A 19,006-nucleotide genomic window follows, 5' to 3' on the forward strand; every position below is an offset into this window, starting at 1 on the left:
GGTCTTTTGAACTGCCTCTCTGCAGATTTACCATCAGAATAGAACTAGCTTTTTGGAAGCTCGCCTACTTGAGCTTTCCCAAGAGCACTCCAAGCTGAGCCATGAAACATTCCCAAAATAGAAACCATTCAGTAATCACAGGGGAAGATACTGCTGCACATGTATTATGGTGATTGCTCAAACGCAGAATTCTGCTAATAGCCAACATCATATTTTAAGACTTAAATACAGCATTGAGTCTTGCATTTTCTTAACCTTAATTGATAAAAATATGCCCACACCACAAAAGAAATCAGATGTTGTATATGACTCAAATGTAAGGCAGGGCAAAAGCACTAGGAGACCTACTCTGCTCTAACATTAAGATTGTAAGAAGACTTTCCTTTTCCATTTTCATGTGGTGTTTGAGATCTACTGGTGAAGTGTTGGTATCATCCATTAGCTAAATAACACCAAGTTTCTGAAGCTATTTTAGCATAATTTGGTAGAAAAAAACCCTTTCAGGCACAAAGCCTGTTAAAAAAAACTAGGCACATTGTTGTCTCCTATGGACATTAGTATGTAAGAAGTCACTGAAATTTCCTTTTCATAAGAAAAGTTGGCCAAAAAAAAAGGAAAATAAAAAAGGTACTCAAGCACACCTATCTTTTCCACTGCATTCTGGGCTATATCAGCATTTTGGTTTGGTTTTTGTTGAGCATTTGATACGCAAACAATCCAGAATGGTTGCTTTCTGCTGTAAAACTGTGGCTTCTCAAGAGCTCTAATCAAACTCACAACTATTGGTTTCATAACAGTATTCTTAGCCGACAGCCTATGAGCAAGGATAGATACCACAGACTAAAACCTGGCTACATAACTACAGGGCTAAAGTCAGAGGTAATAGCTGAACTTAGGGAGAATGCACACAAATATACTGGAGAGGAAATGGTTTGCACAGTAGGAATCCTGCTAGCTCGAGTGTAAAATTAAAATAAAAAAAGAAGAATCAAGCCGTATTGTACTTAAAGTGGTAACCGTATCAGTCTCTTCCACAGTTCCTCTTCCAAGTAGAGGATGGGACACAAGGACCATTCCTACACATTACAAGGTAAAAACTACTCGTGTGTCTTCACCTTAACTAGACAACTGCACAGGCAGAAACAAGCTTTGCTGTTAATAGAGGTGAATGTAAAAGATCACACAAAAGACTGAAACTGATGCCATATCAACATCTGTGTTCCCTTCACTGTTGAGGATTGCAAGCATCAACAAGGGCATAAAATCTTGCTCAGCAGCAAACCCTCTCACTTGTAAGAGCAGCATTAATATATTCTGCAGGGAACTTGTGTTCATCCCCTAAAGAAAGGATACTATAACATGATAGCATAGGGTTGATGCACACGATGAAAAGGAAGCTAGGAAACAATGATTGGAAATCTGTTAAATAATTCCTGTGAATTCCCAGATAACAAAAGTTAAAAGAGTGAGCTTAACCTTGGTATAAACTCCACCTAGTTTACTTAGGTCAGGACTAAAATTTAGTTCAAACTATCATGTAACTACTGGGTAGTGAGTACATACAACTACTGTAGCAACACAAAGGAAACAAACTTTTTAAAATGAGCGTTAAGGTTACAGAGTTAAAAGTGAACCATACAGCTTCTTAATAGCTTCCATGCCATTAACAGAAGCCACAGATACACAGTTCTGCTTTACCTACAAGATTTCATCTGTTGTATGTTTGCCCCAGAATAACAAAAGTACCACTCCTATCTGAACAAGGTGAATGGCTTTTCAGCGACAACTGTACAGATATCACAGGAAAAGAAATGTTAAAAACTGAACAATATCTACTTCCCACTGACATGCTTCCCCTTCCCACACCAAGTATGATTATTTCTGCCCATGTCTCTCCATAAGAAAGTTCATAAAGGAAGAAGCTGCAAGAATAAGGCAAGATGGAAAACTGTAGACCATGGATTTTCTAGTACACCACGATGTTCCCATGACAGTTGCTGTTGGTTAAAAATACTTCCAATACCACAGAGTACAACTAATCTTGTTAACTGAAGACAAGAAAAATACTCCTGACAAAGTTACTATACTGGAAAAGGGGCTACCATTGAGATGTCTTTCACAGGACACACTGACATTATAAATAGCAGAAGTCACTACGGCCATAGCACTAAGTGGGCAGCAAGCATTGCTCCTTCAAAGAACTCAAAAGGACCAAAAAAACCCAATTACTTAAAAAAAAAAAAAAAAAAAAGGTTTTTCTTCATTCCAGCTCCCAAGGGATTCCCATTGCTAATTGCTTACTAAGGGTTTTCTTCTCATGATTTCTCCCAGGACTGAGACTACATCACTTCACAGAGAAAAGCTAAAGTATTCTGCGTAAAGAAGGCATGCCTCCCTCTCCCTGCACTAGGCAATAGCATTCCACAACACAACTTAAACCTTAGAGCTGTTTTTATTTCCCTCAGGTCTGCAGGCCTTCATCAGCAGTCATGCTGTCTCTCACATAGAAGTCTTCACCGTATCTTTCAAGAAAACACTTACACAGATACCTGCAATACCAGGCAGTTACCCACACACGTAAGCATTCATCACATCCTCACCTACCCACAGGGCTGCTGCTAGACTCTGGCCTGGCAGCCACACCACTGCAGGCTGACCCCCACTGACTCCCATACTAAACCAGGGTTCTACATCTCGTCTGATAAGGGGTTAAACACATTCAGAAAGTTGAAGGATAGAGAGAAAACAATTTCAACATTGCAATTAATTCTACTATATTCAGCCTACTGCTGATCAACTCCACTGAAGACAGTGGACCAAAGGGATTTGCCCAAAGCCTAAGGGTAGCTCACTGGAAGGGGGGGGGGGGGGGAGGAATATCAAGAGGAAGTTTGCTCCTTTATGTTTTCATGTAATCAAGGCCTTAACATTTTTCTGGAAGTATTGCCTCTCAAAACTTCGTAAGGTTTTTATTATAAGATATTTGCAGAGTGGGAAGAGTATGACACAACACTACAAACTCTGTTCAGTTTGTGCCCACAACATCAAAATAATCTGAACTGCAGCATATTTACTGTAAGGATACCTTTATTCTTATATTCACTTCCCAGCTCAGAAAAACAGGTCATCACTTGCAAATGAGCAAAAATCACAACCAGACTGAGCAATAAATCCAAAATGACAGATTAGCAATTCCAAATTGCTGATCTGGGGACCACATCCTTTGGCATAATAAAAGATCATTTAGCAAAAGTGATGCCTTGATAAAGATGATCCTGGCACTAGCCCAAGCATTCATTCCTTCCAAGGTTATATAAACCTCACAAAACTGTAAATAGAACTTCAAGCACCGTTACTGATGGGAATGGAAAACAGGAGGGGAAATGGATATTTGTTTTCTCTGCGAAGGCCATGGAATGCAAGCCCATTTCCTCTGTGCCTCTTCCCCAGATTTTTCCCAGTCTGAACCTTAGGGATGATATGGAGATGAAGGGACTTCATACCAGCTTATCTGCAGAAGATTCTGCAAAGCCTCTTGATCCCTTTGGCACAATAGAACCCAGAAGTTAAAAATCTATTTGTTTTTTCAAGTTCTAACCTAATCCTCTGCAACTTCAGCAGCAGTTATTCAGAGATGATTAGCCCCAGAGGAAACTTTCAAAGACTGTCCTCCAAAAAAATTAAGACTTTATCCGTTTAGCCATATTATATAAAAAACCCCATTACATACATATATATACACACTATACATACATTGACACAGAGTGGTCAGAATGGACCACATACAATAACGTGCCTGCCATATCAACAGTTTCCAGGGGAAGTGGTTATGGGAGAATTTGTTCAGACAGCCTTAAGACAAATAGTTCTACAAGGATCCCCAAGTTTCTACTTAACTACTAGACATGTACAATTTTATAGTTCAAATAACAGGAGAAACAGTTATGACAAATTCTCTAAGTCTACTTCCTGGATCTTGGAAGCATTAAGGAAAAAAAAGAAAAAAACAACTTCACAAAACATTTTCAAAAAACGCTCTTGACATTTCTGGCTATCAGCTGACAGTCTACTGCTGTTTTGCACACACATCAGTAAATGTGAGGTAGTTAATTTGTGTACAGAACACTTGCAGACGTTCCACTCTCGTAAGTGCACGGCCATCAGTGCGCTTATGTTGCTGAAATGAAGTTATACAGTGACAGATGCAGCTCATTTAATCTCCAGTACTTCATGTTATTAACTACTAGTTATGGTGATAATCAGCTGCTTTTACATTTCCCTTTAGGAAAATTTTTTGTTATTTATGTCAACATGCCAGTGTTAGCCAATAGCTAACCCTGGTTGGCTATTTTTAAATATGGATGCTATAAATGAAAAAGCAAATGTACAGACCGAAGTAACTATATTTCAAAAATGTCCATGTATGGGAGTCTGAATCTTTCACCTCAGAAACGCACAAAACTGCTTGTAGTTTTTTTATTTCTTACTCCAAATCAGTGCATATACACATTGATCTTCTAAATCATGCCTTCCTGCATTTATGGACTTGGATCCAAGCTGAATTGGATAAAAGAAGGATAAACAGAAAAAACACTATCTTCCAATTGGCAGCAAGTCTTACGTTTTCACAATGCAAGCAGTCATAAGCATTGGCAATGTACTACTTGAATTTAAATACTAGCGTAAAAATCTCTGAACCTTTAGAACTTTAGCATAAAAATGTTAAGTTGAAAGGCCTAGTAATAACTTGAAACCAGAGTAAGAAATCAGAGACCAAAACCACCAAATCCATAAATTGACTGGTACAACAGAAATACTGTAAATTTTGCTGCGAGTCAAGATTAAAAAACATACACATTAATTACATCATGGGATTTTTAAGACTCAACAACCTTTTTCTACTCCATAGCCACAAGACATATGAAGAAATTAACTGGTAACATGCTTGTAGTAAGCCATGCACATCTGAAATGACATTAGACTATCAGTTTACCCCAACATACTATGTTTAAAGCAGCATATGTAGCTGACAAACATAAATTGATTTCAATACTTAAAAAACAGCGACTATCCTTATGAAAAATTATCATACAAACTGAAGTGATAAATACCCTGCCTACAACCAAGAGTCCACATGCTACCTGCCGTGCACAGTATGCAAGTGACTATAAACAAAACACTGTCTTTGGGAAACTTGTATGTTCAGATTAGGTCTGTCATTTTTCACAACTCCAATCTTGCACTCCATAGGCAGTACCTGACCTAGAATACTGAAACTGTAACATAGCATGTTATATTAAAGAGCAACAGTTTTAGAAGTTCCCTCTTACCTCAGCTTCTTTCTGCTGGAGGATTCTATCCTTGTCTACTACTTCTTCTTCAACAGGTCTATTGAACAAAAAAAAAACCAAACCCACATTCGTGGTATAAGACACAGAAGATCTCCAAGAACAAATTGAATTTCAGCTAATATAACAACAAAAAAGCCTACATGCTTCCACCCAGGGGAAATTAGGACATTATGCCCATGCTTTCCTTTTGTAAAATGCCATCTTTACCTCATAGACTCGTTATTCACTCTCCGTTTCTTAAAATTTGATTTCTTAACTGTTGTGGGGATTTTTTTGCCATTTACTGTAATCAAGAGATTTCCTCCTCTATCTATTTGGTATGAAAATCAACCATTAAAAAGCTGTGTAGCCTATTTCCTTTCTTCCTTAAGATCAAAATGCTTGGCTGAATACTTAAAGAACAAGTGGAAACAAGAATAAGTTGCTGTCAAAGATGCAGCACAGGTAGATGTGGATTTTTTGCATGAAGTTGCCAAGGACAGAAACCTCACCAAGAAAAAACAAACAACAAAAAAACCCCAAAACATGCACACACACACACCCCCCAAACCACACATATTACCAAAAAAGATCATTTGGTCTAAACTTCTCTCTCCAGCTATATGTGCAGGAGCATGAGAATAGCCACCAAGGCAGCCCTGCAATAACTGGAGAAGCAACATCCTATCTAACCAAATAGGCTTGGGCCTATTTAAATATGCCCACTAGAGTTTAGACATCATTTAAAAGAGAAAAAAACAAAACAATCTATCTTGCTTGCAGCTCACCTCTTCATGCACATTCCAATTAAAAGCATAGAGAAAAGGGAATGGGTACAAAACCAAGAACATCTGTCTCTAAGCACAGCCCTTCACTAGATACTACTCTTCCTCAGGAAGAGAGTTTCATACAAGTTTCAGTAACTCCATAGATTGAAATCTCATGAGAAATAATTAGTTACAGCTTGGTTAGGAGGAAGAGCAAGTCCAATGTCACAGGGGAAAAAGAAGAGACTCACAAGCAGCAGAGCCCAAAGGTACACACATACTTACTTGCCAGTTCGTTTTAGCCTCTCGGAACGGAAGTTCTCGTAGTGCAAGTCTTGGGTCACCTCCTGCAGGTCCTGCATGTGTGTTCTAGAACATGCAAAGGGCTATTGAGCACTTTGTCCTTCTTGTCAAAGGGAAGAAAAACATCCTTTTATCTTCTATTTTTGTTTTATATAATGATGTATTCACTGGAAAATAAACCTTACAGACAAAGCCTGCCACAAAAGCTAGCCAGAACTCTGCTTTCACGTTTACTGGTCTTTAATTCATGCTTAAGTGCACTCTCACCAATATTCTTCAAAGACCCAAAGTATGCTGTCCTCCTCTTGTTCACTAACTACTTCACAGGAGTTGTTTATACCATTCTTTGCAGTGCTAAGAAACTTGTGAAGACAGTTATTCAGAAAGATACTTTAATTCCTAAAGTATTTTTTGACTTTTAAGTGCTATTAAGTATAATTTGTAACTGAGAACTAGGTGGAGCTACTTGGCTCACATAACAGCTGACATTGCCTAACATTTTCCAATTGTCCAAAAAAAAAAAAAAAGGGAAAAAAATGCCTGTTACCAATGACCAGCAGAGGGCAATCCCTGCCCAGTAGAGACTGAAATCGGAAATGCACAACAGAATTCCAACAATAGCAAGACATCATTAAAAAAAAAAAATCGCTTAAAACCATCTACACAGGCAGAACATCCGTATCAGCTAAAATCATAAAGGGGCGGGGTACTGTATTTAACATAGGCCTTCCTATACTGCCAAAAAACCTGAGCTTTACCTCGTCACAGTTTAATCAATCCCTTTGAGTAACATTTTAAAAGCCTCTGACCCACCCACTGCACTATAAGAAAACTTCAATTTTATATGTAAAGCTGTCAAATCAGTTCACATAAGGCGTAAGAAGTGTCACATATATCTGGCAATGTAAAATATAGAAAATATTTTCTGAAGTCAGAGATCTGAGGATTTCAGCAGCAAAACAAGCTGCAAGGGGGTAAAAAGTCATTATACCCTGCTATCAGAGCTACTGTTGAATTAAGGAGTTCATGTTCGTATAACTTTCTAGTCTTTGTATCAATTGTATTACCACAGGAGATGGGATAATTTTACCACTACTCACACCAGCATTGTGCGCAGTTTAAGGAAATCATTGTGCTCTGGATTTTCAACTTCAACAACTCCCCAGGGATACAGACGGCCTCTGATTTTTTTCCCTTTCACCTCAATAAGTTGATTGGATCCAATAACAGCAAAGGGAATGCTAGCCTAGTTGAGACAGAGCAGAACAAGATACTGTTTTGATTTTTGAGCGGTTCTTTTTTTATGTGTTTTGTTTTTCCTTTTAAAGAAAGCACAAAGACTTTTAAGTAACAGACGGGAGAGGGGGAAGAAGAAATGCTGACAAATGCACTCTACTAAAATCCTTCCACATCAGAAAACCAATAAATCCTACTCTACACAATGAAATCTCCCATTATTAACACCTGTAGTTTTGTTAGGATCAGTTTGTCTTAACAGAGGCACAAAAGGAAATGACGCTTTGCTTTAGGAACACTTGACTGTTGTTGAAGTACAGTTTGGGCATAATGTGTCATCTGATATAACATCATGCATGGAAAACGGCCAACAGAAACATACTTCAGATACAGATTAAAGTAGCTAGAGAGAGCATTTCAGATACTTTCAAAGGTGCTTGAAGAGTGTATCATAGCAGAAAGAGGAAGTGACCAGTAAAACCTTAATTATCTGCTCTAACAAGAGGAAAGTTGTTAATTAGTATAGCAACCATAACATGCGCACATTCTCTTTGCTTGCATGTTAAAAGGTTTGAGTCAGAAAACAGACTGCAAATCAAAGTTCTTCATGAAGAGTTGCTTACATTTAAAAGAGAAAAGAAAGTCACTACACACTACATTTGGAATTCTGATGAAGCAGAGACTGGAATAAAAATTATTATAATTCAGACCCAACATTCAAAAAAGTTTGAATTTTCAACATGTTATAAAGGAATAAAGTACCTTTAAGCACACTGTAGGTTTGAAGAACTACTGCAGCAAAATAAATTAGGAGTGAAACTTGCCTTTAAAACTCTGGTTTGTTCTTTAAACTCCTCATCTTCATCAGAATCTGCATCAGGGAGCTGATAAATCCTAATGCCATGTTCAGAAATCTCATCCAGAACCTTAAGTTTACAAAAAAAAATAATTCTTATTTCATTGAAGAGATATTAAGTTAAAAATATATACAATTGATTTACTAGCCTGCACATCTAGAAAACTCAGGATGTTTTTCTGCTTTAAGTAGTTAACAATGCTTAGAAAAAAATCATTAGCAGAAATTGCCACTACTTATGCTTTGAGTTTATGTACTGCTGAATTAGTTTATGTCCTAGAGACTATCTTACATGGCATTCATTTCATTCTGTCTATGAAGAAAAAAACCCCAGTATTTCTCAGTTTTTCTTCATTCAACAGAGACTTGAACCTCAAATCCATAAATATCCTGGAAAGAACAATACAAGGTATAAAAGCACTCAGCAAGCAACCTACATGTTTTGAGATATAAGAAAGGAATACTAAGTGGGAAATCAATCACATCCTTAAATTGAAGGAAGGAAGCCTACACTAGACCTGATCGGATTTTAAAGATTTTATTTTACTATTGCAAAAAAAGTACTTTAAAAACATCGCTGAGATTTGCTAACTACAGAGGTTCTTTTCTAAGAGCTACTAACAGGCATTTTAAAGAGTCAAAACATTTGCTGAGATTACCTCTGAATTAAACTGTTTGTAATCTATGATACAATCTGCAAAATCAGAAATGGCTAAACACGAACAGCAGCTCAACTGTCTGTCCACTCAGAGAAACAGACTCACTGACTAAACACATTTTGTGACATTCCTAATGTACATTTCTTTGCATATGCCCTTAACTAGCATATTTTTGTGCAGTGATACAGAAATAAAAATTTAAAATAAACATATCAAGATGCAATCAAGGCCTCCAATCTGTAGCTGTACTTGGGGAATAATCATCAGAATTAGAACACTATTTGCTACGAATGTTAGCTGCATGACTAATAAAATATTTGCAATACAATGTACTCTTGCAGAACTTTTTGAAGACTAACAAATATACACCTGACCAAAGTGCCAAATAACACAGGCTTAAAGATTTTTTAAAAGGCACAAAAGATAAAAGCATTTTTAGAAAACATCGCTAGTAAATTGTTAAAAAAAGCACAACAGAATATTTACATAGAGCATAATACAGAAGCAGACAAAACCCAAGTGAAGTTAATATGAAAAAATAAGTAAAAGCAATGAATTTGGATAAGGGATTAATTAGTTACAGCATCAAAACCATGCCAAAGTATATTTTCATGTATTTACAAAAACCTTAAGACAGTCTCTATTGTCTTTTGAATCAAAAAGACAAAAGCTTATTATCCCCTTAAACTGGAGACAGTTATTCAAAACTAAGAGAAAAACCATCCATAAACAGGTTATTTTTACTGTCACTAACATCTGAGATTAACATAAAAAATAGACTATCTATATTCCTGTATACATTCTTTTCCTAATGAAATCACTGCAGGGGTAAGCAGCTAGCATAATTCCAGACCTTTGGCAGTTTCAAAAGGTGGTACAAGTCAATCCTTTCTCCAAAACTGAAGAAAATACTTCTACTGCCATACTATTCAAAATATTTAAGTCAGAAATCCCATCAAATGCACCGGCAAGATTTTATTTCACTAAAGAAAGTGTGGTGGTAGGAGGAGAGAATGCAGAATGCTGAGATTCCATAATAACTCTCTTTAAAGGGATCTTGGATGTCTCAGCATAAAAAGGTTAACTGTGCAAGCTTCCCTAGTGTTAGTATTCCCTAACAAGTTGCAACTGTAACCCCACAACCGACACCTGAACCAAGCAGCAGTTCTACTGCAGTACTGAACTCTTCTAGTAGACAAGGTTTGGGTAAAATCAGTGGTGGGGGATGGGGGGTGTGAGGTACTCATAAAAGCATTCAGAAAAGCCTAGGTATAGACTTGTGTTGTCATTGCTACATATATAACTGGACATTAACAATACAAATACAACCAGACTTCAAATAGACAAGAAGTCTTAATGAGCCTTCTCATAGTATTGTTGGGTTCCTCAATCCTCTGTTGTGATGGCAACCAATAGCTACGGTATAAATAAAACTTGGCCAACCAGAGCTTGATTATCAAACAGCTGTTTAAAATAAAACAATCCTTCAGACCATTAGAAGAAGAACGACCATGTAGGAACCACAACTATTCCCATGACAGTGTTTTCCTGCCAGGTATACAAACATCCCCCCACACACACACGCGCGCACACTGAACATTATGAGCCCCCACCTACACAGAGAGCAATATTTTTAAATGAAAAAAGGAATTTGGGAGTAAGTGTTGACAATAAGCAATTAACAGTTACAATCACACAATTACATTTATATCAATGCATGTTGTTACTGTTTTGCAAAATAGAAGATAACTAAACTGTCACCAAATGATAATAAAAGATACACAGCTGGGATAGCGGGACAGTGCTGCAGTGCGATGCCTTTAAGTAGCTGCATAAAACAAGAAAGCATGTTTAACCTGGCTGAGATCTTGAAGATAAAATGCAAGTGAAACAATAACGGGAAAGTCGACAACAAGGGGTGCTAGAATAATATATTACAGCTGTTAAACCTAGTGCTTTCCTGAAAGGAAAAAGAATTGCAATAAAAACAAACTGTATTTTATAGTCCTAACAATGAAGCAGCATTTTGCTTCTTCGAACCTGAATTTTATTGGCCTCAGAGGATTCTGTGTTCCTAAAGATTAGCCTTCCCATGGGAAATTAAAAAAAAAAGTCAAAATATTAGTTCCCCTCTCATGAAGTCATTCTTTTGAGCAGGTTTCCTTAGCAGCCTTGCATGGCACAGCTTGTGAAACTACCCTGCATTTCTTCCCACTCAAGAGTTTTTAAAAAAACTAACTTTGAATTCCAGAAAGACCAAACAGGAATTACTCCAAGCTGGGTTTCCTTTTCAAGCACCACAAACTGATCTTGCTGCTTAGTCCAAAGCGGCAAAACAAAAACATTTTACTTTAGATTGATGGCCAAATGGCAGAAACATCTAAAAAAAATAAGACTTCAAGCTGCGTCATCAAAGCAGGATTTTGATTCTTATTCTTGATTAGAGATTCTGTTAGCCAAGATGCTTTGAGTTAGAACAATATACAGTAGCTAGACTTTCAAAGCTTTGGAATCACATTATACATTTGACTTAGTATAAACTCAGTTTGTAGAGTGACCTTTGCCAGCAGTACAAAAATAATTGAAGACTTGTTTACCTGTTTCCTAACCATTCCCTCAGACTACAGCATAAACACCATTCATCTTGTTATATTTGGCCAATGCGTAAATGTGGTGTCCATATATGTAAGTCAAGATTGTTTTAAAGACTAGCTAGTTAAAAGCAACTTTGCTCTAACTAGAAAAAAATAGACATGGATTAGCACTGAATATGGTCGAGAGGTTGCCTTTAAATTAATCTGTTCATTAAACTGGGATTCATCTACATCTTTCACAATAAACGTACATCATAAACCCTCAATCTAACATCACTTACAGAATTGTACTGAAAAAAAAGTGACTCCAAAGCCACACTGGGAAACACGTTTGCTTGCACTACTGCCATGTTTCAGCTACAATCCAGTGTTAACAATACACAGAAGCGAATGTCAAACAGCATGTGCACTATGCTATGCTTGACCCTAAGAGAGGCCAGCAAACAGCAGATAAAAGGAGCACAGAAGAGTCCCAAAACAATTACAGCAAGCACTAAAACCTGGTAAGAGTATGTTCCTCTTCATTACACCTTAGAACTGCTTTTGTGAAAGATGACTATAGCTAGAACCTATTTTATATTAGTTTATTTTATGTATTTGAACTAACAAAGAACATTCTGATTCCCAGTGAATTATACTGTAAGTTAATTAACATTCCACTTAAATCATATAATGGTTTGGGCTGGAAGGGACCTTAAAGATCATCTAGTTCTAATCCCCCGCCATGGGCAGGGACACCTTCCACTAGCCCACGTTGCCCAAAGCCCTGTCCAACCTGGCTTTGAACACTGCCAGGGAGGGGGCAGCCACAGTCTCTCTGGGCAACCTGTGCCAGTGTCTCACCACCCTCACAGGAAAGAATTTCTTCCTTACATCTAGTCTAAATCTGTCCTCTTTCAGTTTAAAACCATTATCCCTCATCCTACCCCTACACCTCCCTATCTTTCCTGTAGCCCCTTTAAGTCCTAGAAGGCCACTAGAAGGTCTCCCCAGAGCCTTCTCTTCTCCAGGCTGAACACCCCCAACTCTCTCCGTCTGTCCTCACAGGGGAGCTGCTCCAGTCTCCAGTCATCTCTGTTGCCTCCTGGGGACCTGCTCGAGCAGGTCCATGTCCTTCTGATGTTGGTGCCCCCAGAGCTGGACACAGGACTCCAGGTGGGGTCTCATGAGAGTGGAGTAGAGGGGGAGAATCCCCTCCCTTGACCTGCTGGCCACACTTCTCTTGATGCAGCCCAGGACACGGTTGGCTTTCTGGGCTTGCGAGTGCACATTGCTGGCTCATAGGCAGTTTTCCACCCACCAATACCCCCAAGTCCTTCTCTGCAGGGCTGCTCTCCATCCACTCCTCGCCCAGCCTGTGTTTGTGCTTGGGATTGCCCTGACCCATGGGCAGGACCTTGTACTTGGCCTTGTTGAACTTCATGAGGTTGGCACGGTCCCACCTCTCCAGCCTGTCCAGGTCCCTCTGGATGGCACATCCCTTCCCTCCAGCGTTGTCGACTGCACCACACAGCTCGGTGTCATCAGCAAACTTGCTGAGGGTGCACTCAAGTCCCACTGTCTGTGTCACCAACAAAGATGTTAAACAGCACCAGTTCCAACACCAACCCCTGAGGACGCCACTCGTCACTGCTCTCCAGCTGGACATCGAGCCACTGACCACAACTCTTTCAGTGTGACCATCCAGCCAATTCCTGATCCACCAAGTGGTCCATCCGTCACATCCATGTCTCTACAATTTAGAGACAAGGATGTCATGTGGGACAGTGTCAGAAGCTTTGCACGAGTCCAGGTAGATGACGTCAGTTGCTCTTCCCTCATCCACCAACGCTGTAACCCTCTCATAGAAGGCCACCACATTTGTCAGGCACAATTTCCCCTTAGGGAAGCCATGTTGGCTGTCACCAATCACTTCCTTATTTTTCATGTACCCCAGCACAGTTTCCAGGAGGATCCACTCCACGATCTTGCCGGGCACAGAGGTGAAACTTGTTGGCCTGTAGTTCCCTGGATCTTCCTTTTTTCCCTTTTTAAGAGTGGGGGTTATGTTTCCCTTTTTCATTCAGCAGAGACTTTACCGAACTGCCACAACTTCTCAAACATGATGGATAGTGGCTTAGTTACTTCATCGACCAGTTCCCCCAGGACCTGTGGATGCATCTCATCAGGTCCCATGGACTTGTGTACCTTCAGGTTCCTTAGATGGTCTTAAACCTGATCTTCTCCTACAGTGGACACTTTCTCGTTCTCCCAGTCCCTGCCTTTACTTTCTGTTTCAAATCTTTCAACATCATTCTGCTACCAAATGCTGAACCAAAAAATAAGAACCTAAGCAAAATGAGCCTGAAGTACACTGCTGAAAGATTAAATACAGTTGCTTTTTATAAAGTAGCAGCTCCACAAACAATATTACTATCAGATAAAAATCCTTCACCAAGTCAGTACAGCCACAGAAAAAGAAAAACGATTAAACCAGCATAAGCAGCCACTCTGGCTTTGTTATTTCCCTGTGAGTTCTTTCAATTTGCCCACAGTACCTGTCATCTCCTCATAGCAGTTGTGGAAGAACAAAATAAAATCTCAAGGGCCTGGACAGAATTTCTCCCAGCAAGACCCAGCAGATCCTTTTTAACTCAATGAAGGAACATTTTTTTTTCTTCTCCCTTTCACCTAGTTCATCATAAAGCTGGTTACTTTTGTATAAATCCCTCTCCCCACCTTCAGTGAATGTTTATCTACATTGCAGACAAGGTTCAGACAGTCACAACTGTCCCCACTTTAAACTTCCTCAGATGCAGAGGATTTATTCCATTTCTTGGGTAAGTTTTCTTATATCGCTGAGCTTTATACAAACACAACAGTAATGCCAGCAGTACCTCACCTTGCTAAACTGTAGTTGCTAACATGCCTAGACCATGGTCACACCTTTGATTGTGGCACTGGTTCACCCAAAAAAACCCCAAACAAATCCTCTGAATTCAGGTGAAGTTCAGCTAATGTAAGCATGATTTTAACTACACTATTTTCCCAGTTAAATAAAGCTGTACTCCCTCTTCAAGAAAACAGAAAAACACCCCATACAAAAGCCCTTGGAATAAAGATCCAGTGACCATTCTAAAGGACTACTAGAAGCCAGAGGATCACAATCAAAACATTTATCACATCCTCCATGAAAATCATAAAGTGGTAGTACAAAATGACATTAAGACATAATATAAAAGATCAAGATATAATCTTACCATGAAAAAAAGCTTGCATACTCTGGTGCAAAGCATAGACTGCATTTTAGAAGTACTAACTATCTCTATACCACTCAAGTCATAAGTTATTAAACTTGTAAAAATTCACATGCTTTATAGGGTTCAAATCTGTTATGCTTTACAAGCGAATGTACTGGGTTTGAGTCAATATAACCTGAAAAAAGCTTGTGATCTCAATAAATTTTACTGAGCCACCTCTCAGCATAATACAATCGCACCACCTACCCATTCCTCTCTTTAACAAGGTACATGAAGCCATTCTGAATCAAAGAGGATAAACTAGGGAAAATTAAATACGTACAGATTATTCTATGATGAGATAAAAGGGAAATTAGATTTAAGGTGAAAGACTTGTACAACCACAAATATTTATTCCTGTAGAATTCACTACAATGTCCTAGTTGGCAGAGGCTAGGAAAAGGTTTGGCAGAAAAAAAAAATTCAAGTAGATGTTCCAATGCAAAAAGATTTATTTTAGTACCACTGTCTGAAGGACTTTCTCTGTGCAATCCTGAGTATGTCCTGGTATTTTACATGAACAGATAGCCTAGTAGGAAAAACATGTAAAAGACAACATACATTTTTCGATAACAACTGAGCTACAAAAAGCATCCTGCTAATATATCAGCCCAACTGCCCTGCCTCTACATTATGGTTTTAGTTTGTATCATGGGTGCACTTATTAAGAAAGTTTCCAATCACCTCAACTTAATCACATTCTGCTGTAAACCACACAGCACAGAGTAGGGAAACCAAGTTTCTTTTGGATGAAACTAAACTTAAAGATACACTCTCAGATCATATCTAATGTGCTCCCACCAATGGGCATTCAGTCCACTGGACTAAATGAGACCTAGTCTGAAACATCTACACTACGTGCATTTCAGGATGATTCGAGTCCTCGTTACAAACCGTTTTCCTCAGAACTGGCTCTGTCGGGGTGCACTGCTTGTCAAGATACATGAAGCCAACAATGGCCAGATTCTCAGCAAGTGTAATTGGTAAAGCACATCAGACTTCAGTGAAAATCTCCCACCTCGCACTTTCTGAAGATTAGGTCCTTAGTCAATATCATTCACCCCTCTTCAGTTTGAATTTACTTGATATTTGGCTTTAACACTGTATGGTTGTATGGTTCTCACGATCAAGTGTTAGACCTACTCTTCTCTTCAGCCTTTCTCTCTCCTTCAGCGTCAGTGTGTCAGCCTTGGCAATCACAGGGACAATGTTGACTTTTCCATGAAGAGCCTTCATGAATTCTACATCTAATGGTTTCAGCCTGCCAACAAGTAGAAAAAAGTAGGGGAAAAAAAGGGGTGGGTTTTTTAATGCTGTTTTTGTTTGGTTTTGGTTTTTTAACAGATCAAATGTATTAAAAATTATTTATTTCAAATATCTACATAAATAGTATTTCCAGAATAAATTAAGTCAGAGCAATTGCTTATCAGCTTGGTTGTGTAAAGGCTGAATTGCAATTAAAATTGTCACTATAAGATAAACTAGATAAGCTCTTATGTTTCTGGGTGATAAACATTGTAATACTGATTGCTTCAAAACAATATTAAATGCCAAAAAGGAGACAAAGCAGAGAAGAGCATTAATCCCCAAGGACCATCTTAATCGCATTGGCTAACTGACAGTGTGGGAAGTAACTCAATTAACTTTAATGTTAAGTTTCCAGTTTAAGTAATGAACAGACTTATGAACAAGACATAATGCCCTAAAATACAAGAGCTCAAGAGCTTTTTCTTACCCATGCCCAAAGGGAGAGATGAAGTAAAAACAGCAATGGACTCTGTTGTCTATAATGTGGCGCCTGTTTAGACCGCTCTCATCATGAAGGTATCTTTCAAACTGGTTGTCAATGTACTGGATAATTGTTTTGAAGCTGGGGGGGTGGGGGGGGGAGAAGAAAGAGAGGCATCTTAGATCAGCTTTAAAAATAATAAAAAAATAATTATGAAAATATAAGAACAGGAGGAGAATTGCACTTTCATTAAGAACATTTCTCCTACAAAAATTCAACTTCCTAGCATTGTAGCTACTACTAAGGAAAAGTATTTTGATATCACAAAAAGATATTTTCCCAGCAACCACCAAGTGTCTATGCCTAGAGCTACTTTCAAGTGTTATACTGTACACTGAATCAAGTTCAAGTGCAAGCTCAGGAAAAAAGCACTCAGTGCTGAGACAACACAGACAGGAACAGAAGATTGAGGATTTTTCTCCTTTTTTTCTGGGGGTAGGGGGTAAGGATTTGTTTTTAAACCAGCTGACAAATGACATATCCCGGATATCCTCTTGATTCACAACCCTGACCCTACAGCTAGGCTTCTACAGTTACCTATGAAAATTCTGGTATTCTAGTCTATTTGAATTAAGTACAAATACATCTGCAAGCATCACATGACTTATTAAGCTATTTTTGTTAACTTACAGAATCATTTTCTATTGGAAAAGAAAAATAATTCCTACTTAGTTCAAGGCAATTTAAAATATGCCCTACAAAAAAAGTAAAGGAACGCAAAGTTTGATCACATAGATTAATCAGATACAAATAGCAGTGACTAGAGAGAGAAAAGAAAACACAATGCATTACTAAGAAGATTGTTTTAAGATATTCCAGAGCATGTAGACACCTGCAAACAACATTAATATAAAAGGACACTTTATATTAAGTACTTCAGGGGAAGGGAAATGAACACACTGATGAAGATAAGATTAGGCAGACGATTGTGTGTCATGAACATATCTTAAACTACTTGGGGAAAAACTGAGCAGAAAGCTTAACTTGAAAAACAGTATTTCTGTGGTTGAGAAAGTGCAAATTTGACTAGAGAAATTTAAGGAAGAAACAGACAAAAAAAACACAAAAAAAGAATTAGTAATCAGGAAAAAATGAACACACAGAAGCTCAACCCCTGGGCTGCATGGCTGTAATGAAGATAAGGAAAGAAAGTGACAAGAATGATGTAAGATATCCTGGAGGGAAATTTGATTTTCCAAAGTTGAGTAAGCTTTTGGATCTAGGAGAAATAAATCTATAATAGAATATAAATACACATTTATATCTTTGCAAGATTTGTACCATTCTAAATCATAGTACAGAAGATGACACAGCAAGACATAGAATTTATTGGGTTTTGACCTTAGTGCTGCTCAAGTCTTTAAGAATTAGCATCTTAATACCTAAACATGTTGAAAAAGGAGAACATGGTTTACGTTTCTGTTGATCTTAGGTACTCTCCTCTTAGCTGGTGAAAGGTAACGAGTCTGAAGACATAGAAATATTAGGACAGAAACCAAGCACAAACAATGGGAAAGCAACTATCACACATTTCCCTGGCAATGTATTTAGTTTACGTGCAGTTTTCTAGCTGTAACTGCTATAATTTTCCTTATAAATATGGTGTTAGTGTCCTGTACCTTCTGACTTCCGGGAAACACCTGGCTTATACCACTGTGCTATCATTACTTAGGAGATAGCACATCCTGTATTATAACAGCAAACAACACAACCGTTGTATTTAAGCCCACTGGGGGAAAATGAACAATATTACCAAGCTGCCAAAAACACACAAAATACAACTTAACATAAGCCAGTAGAAAAAGAAAGTTAGCAGCAGCCAGAAAGCAGTTATCAAAGAATGACCTGCAACACTGCAACCAAGATGAAATGAGGCATATGATGAGCAATATCTAACAAGTTAACCTGCAGACTGTTTGTGTCAAGTATCCTTTTGATGACAGATTTGATCCCAGATCTATGCATGAAGCAACTTTTTTTCCCCTCCCCTCCTTGGACCCTTTCTCTTCTGTCTGATGAAATAGGTTACCTTAAGGACGTACTTCTCTCACAATCCCAATGTCCTTCCATGCATGGAAGAGCCATTCTATGCTTCCAACCTCCCACCATAAAGAATTTTGCTATTCTCCAAACACATGCCTAAGCTGATGTCAAGAGCATTCCTAAGTGTAGTTTAATTCTAGAATACAGATCT

General features: G+C 38.3%; 1 protein-coding gene across 3 annotated transcripts in view; it reads right to left on the minus strand.

The window, feature by feature from the left end:
• LOC141931534 (septin-2) overlaps positions 1-19,006 on the minus strand; it is a 41,877-nt gene that overhangs the window by 10,881 nt on the left and 11,990 nt on the right. For all 3 annotated transcript variants that reach the window (XM_074843828.1, XM_074843829.1, XM_074843827.1), the window contains exons 6-11: positions 16,759-16,893; positions 16,167-16,284; positions 8,461-8,562; positions 7,501-7,646; positions 6,383-6,466; positions 5,331-5,388 (exon numbers count right to left, since the gene is read on the minus strand). In XM_074843828.1, the coding sequence (XP_074699929.1) occupies positions 5,331-5,388; positions 6,383-6,466; positions 7,501-7,646; positions 8,461-8,562; positions 16,167-16,284; positions 16,759-16,893 (643 nt within the window). The remainder of the gene's footprint in view (positions 1-5,330; positions 5,389-6,382; positions 6,467-7,500; positions 7,647-8,460; positions 8,563-16,166; positions 16,285-16,758; positions 16,894-19,006) is intronic.

The sequence above is a fragment of the Strix aluco genome, chromosome 18 (assembly GCF_031877795.1).
Source record: "Strix aluco isolate bStrAlu1 chromosome 18, bStrAlu1.hap1, whole genome shotgun sequence".
NCBI lineage: Eukaryota > Metazoa > Chordata > Aves > Strigiformes > Strigidae > Strix > Strix aluco.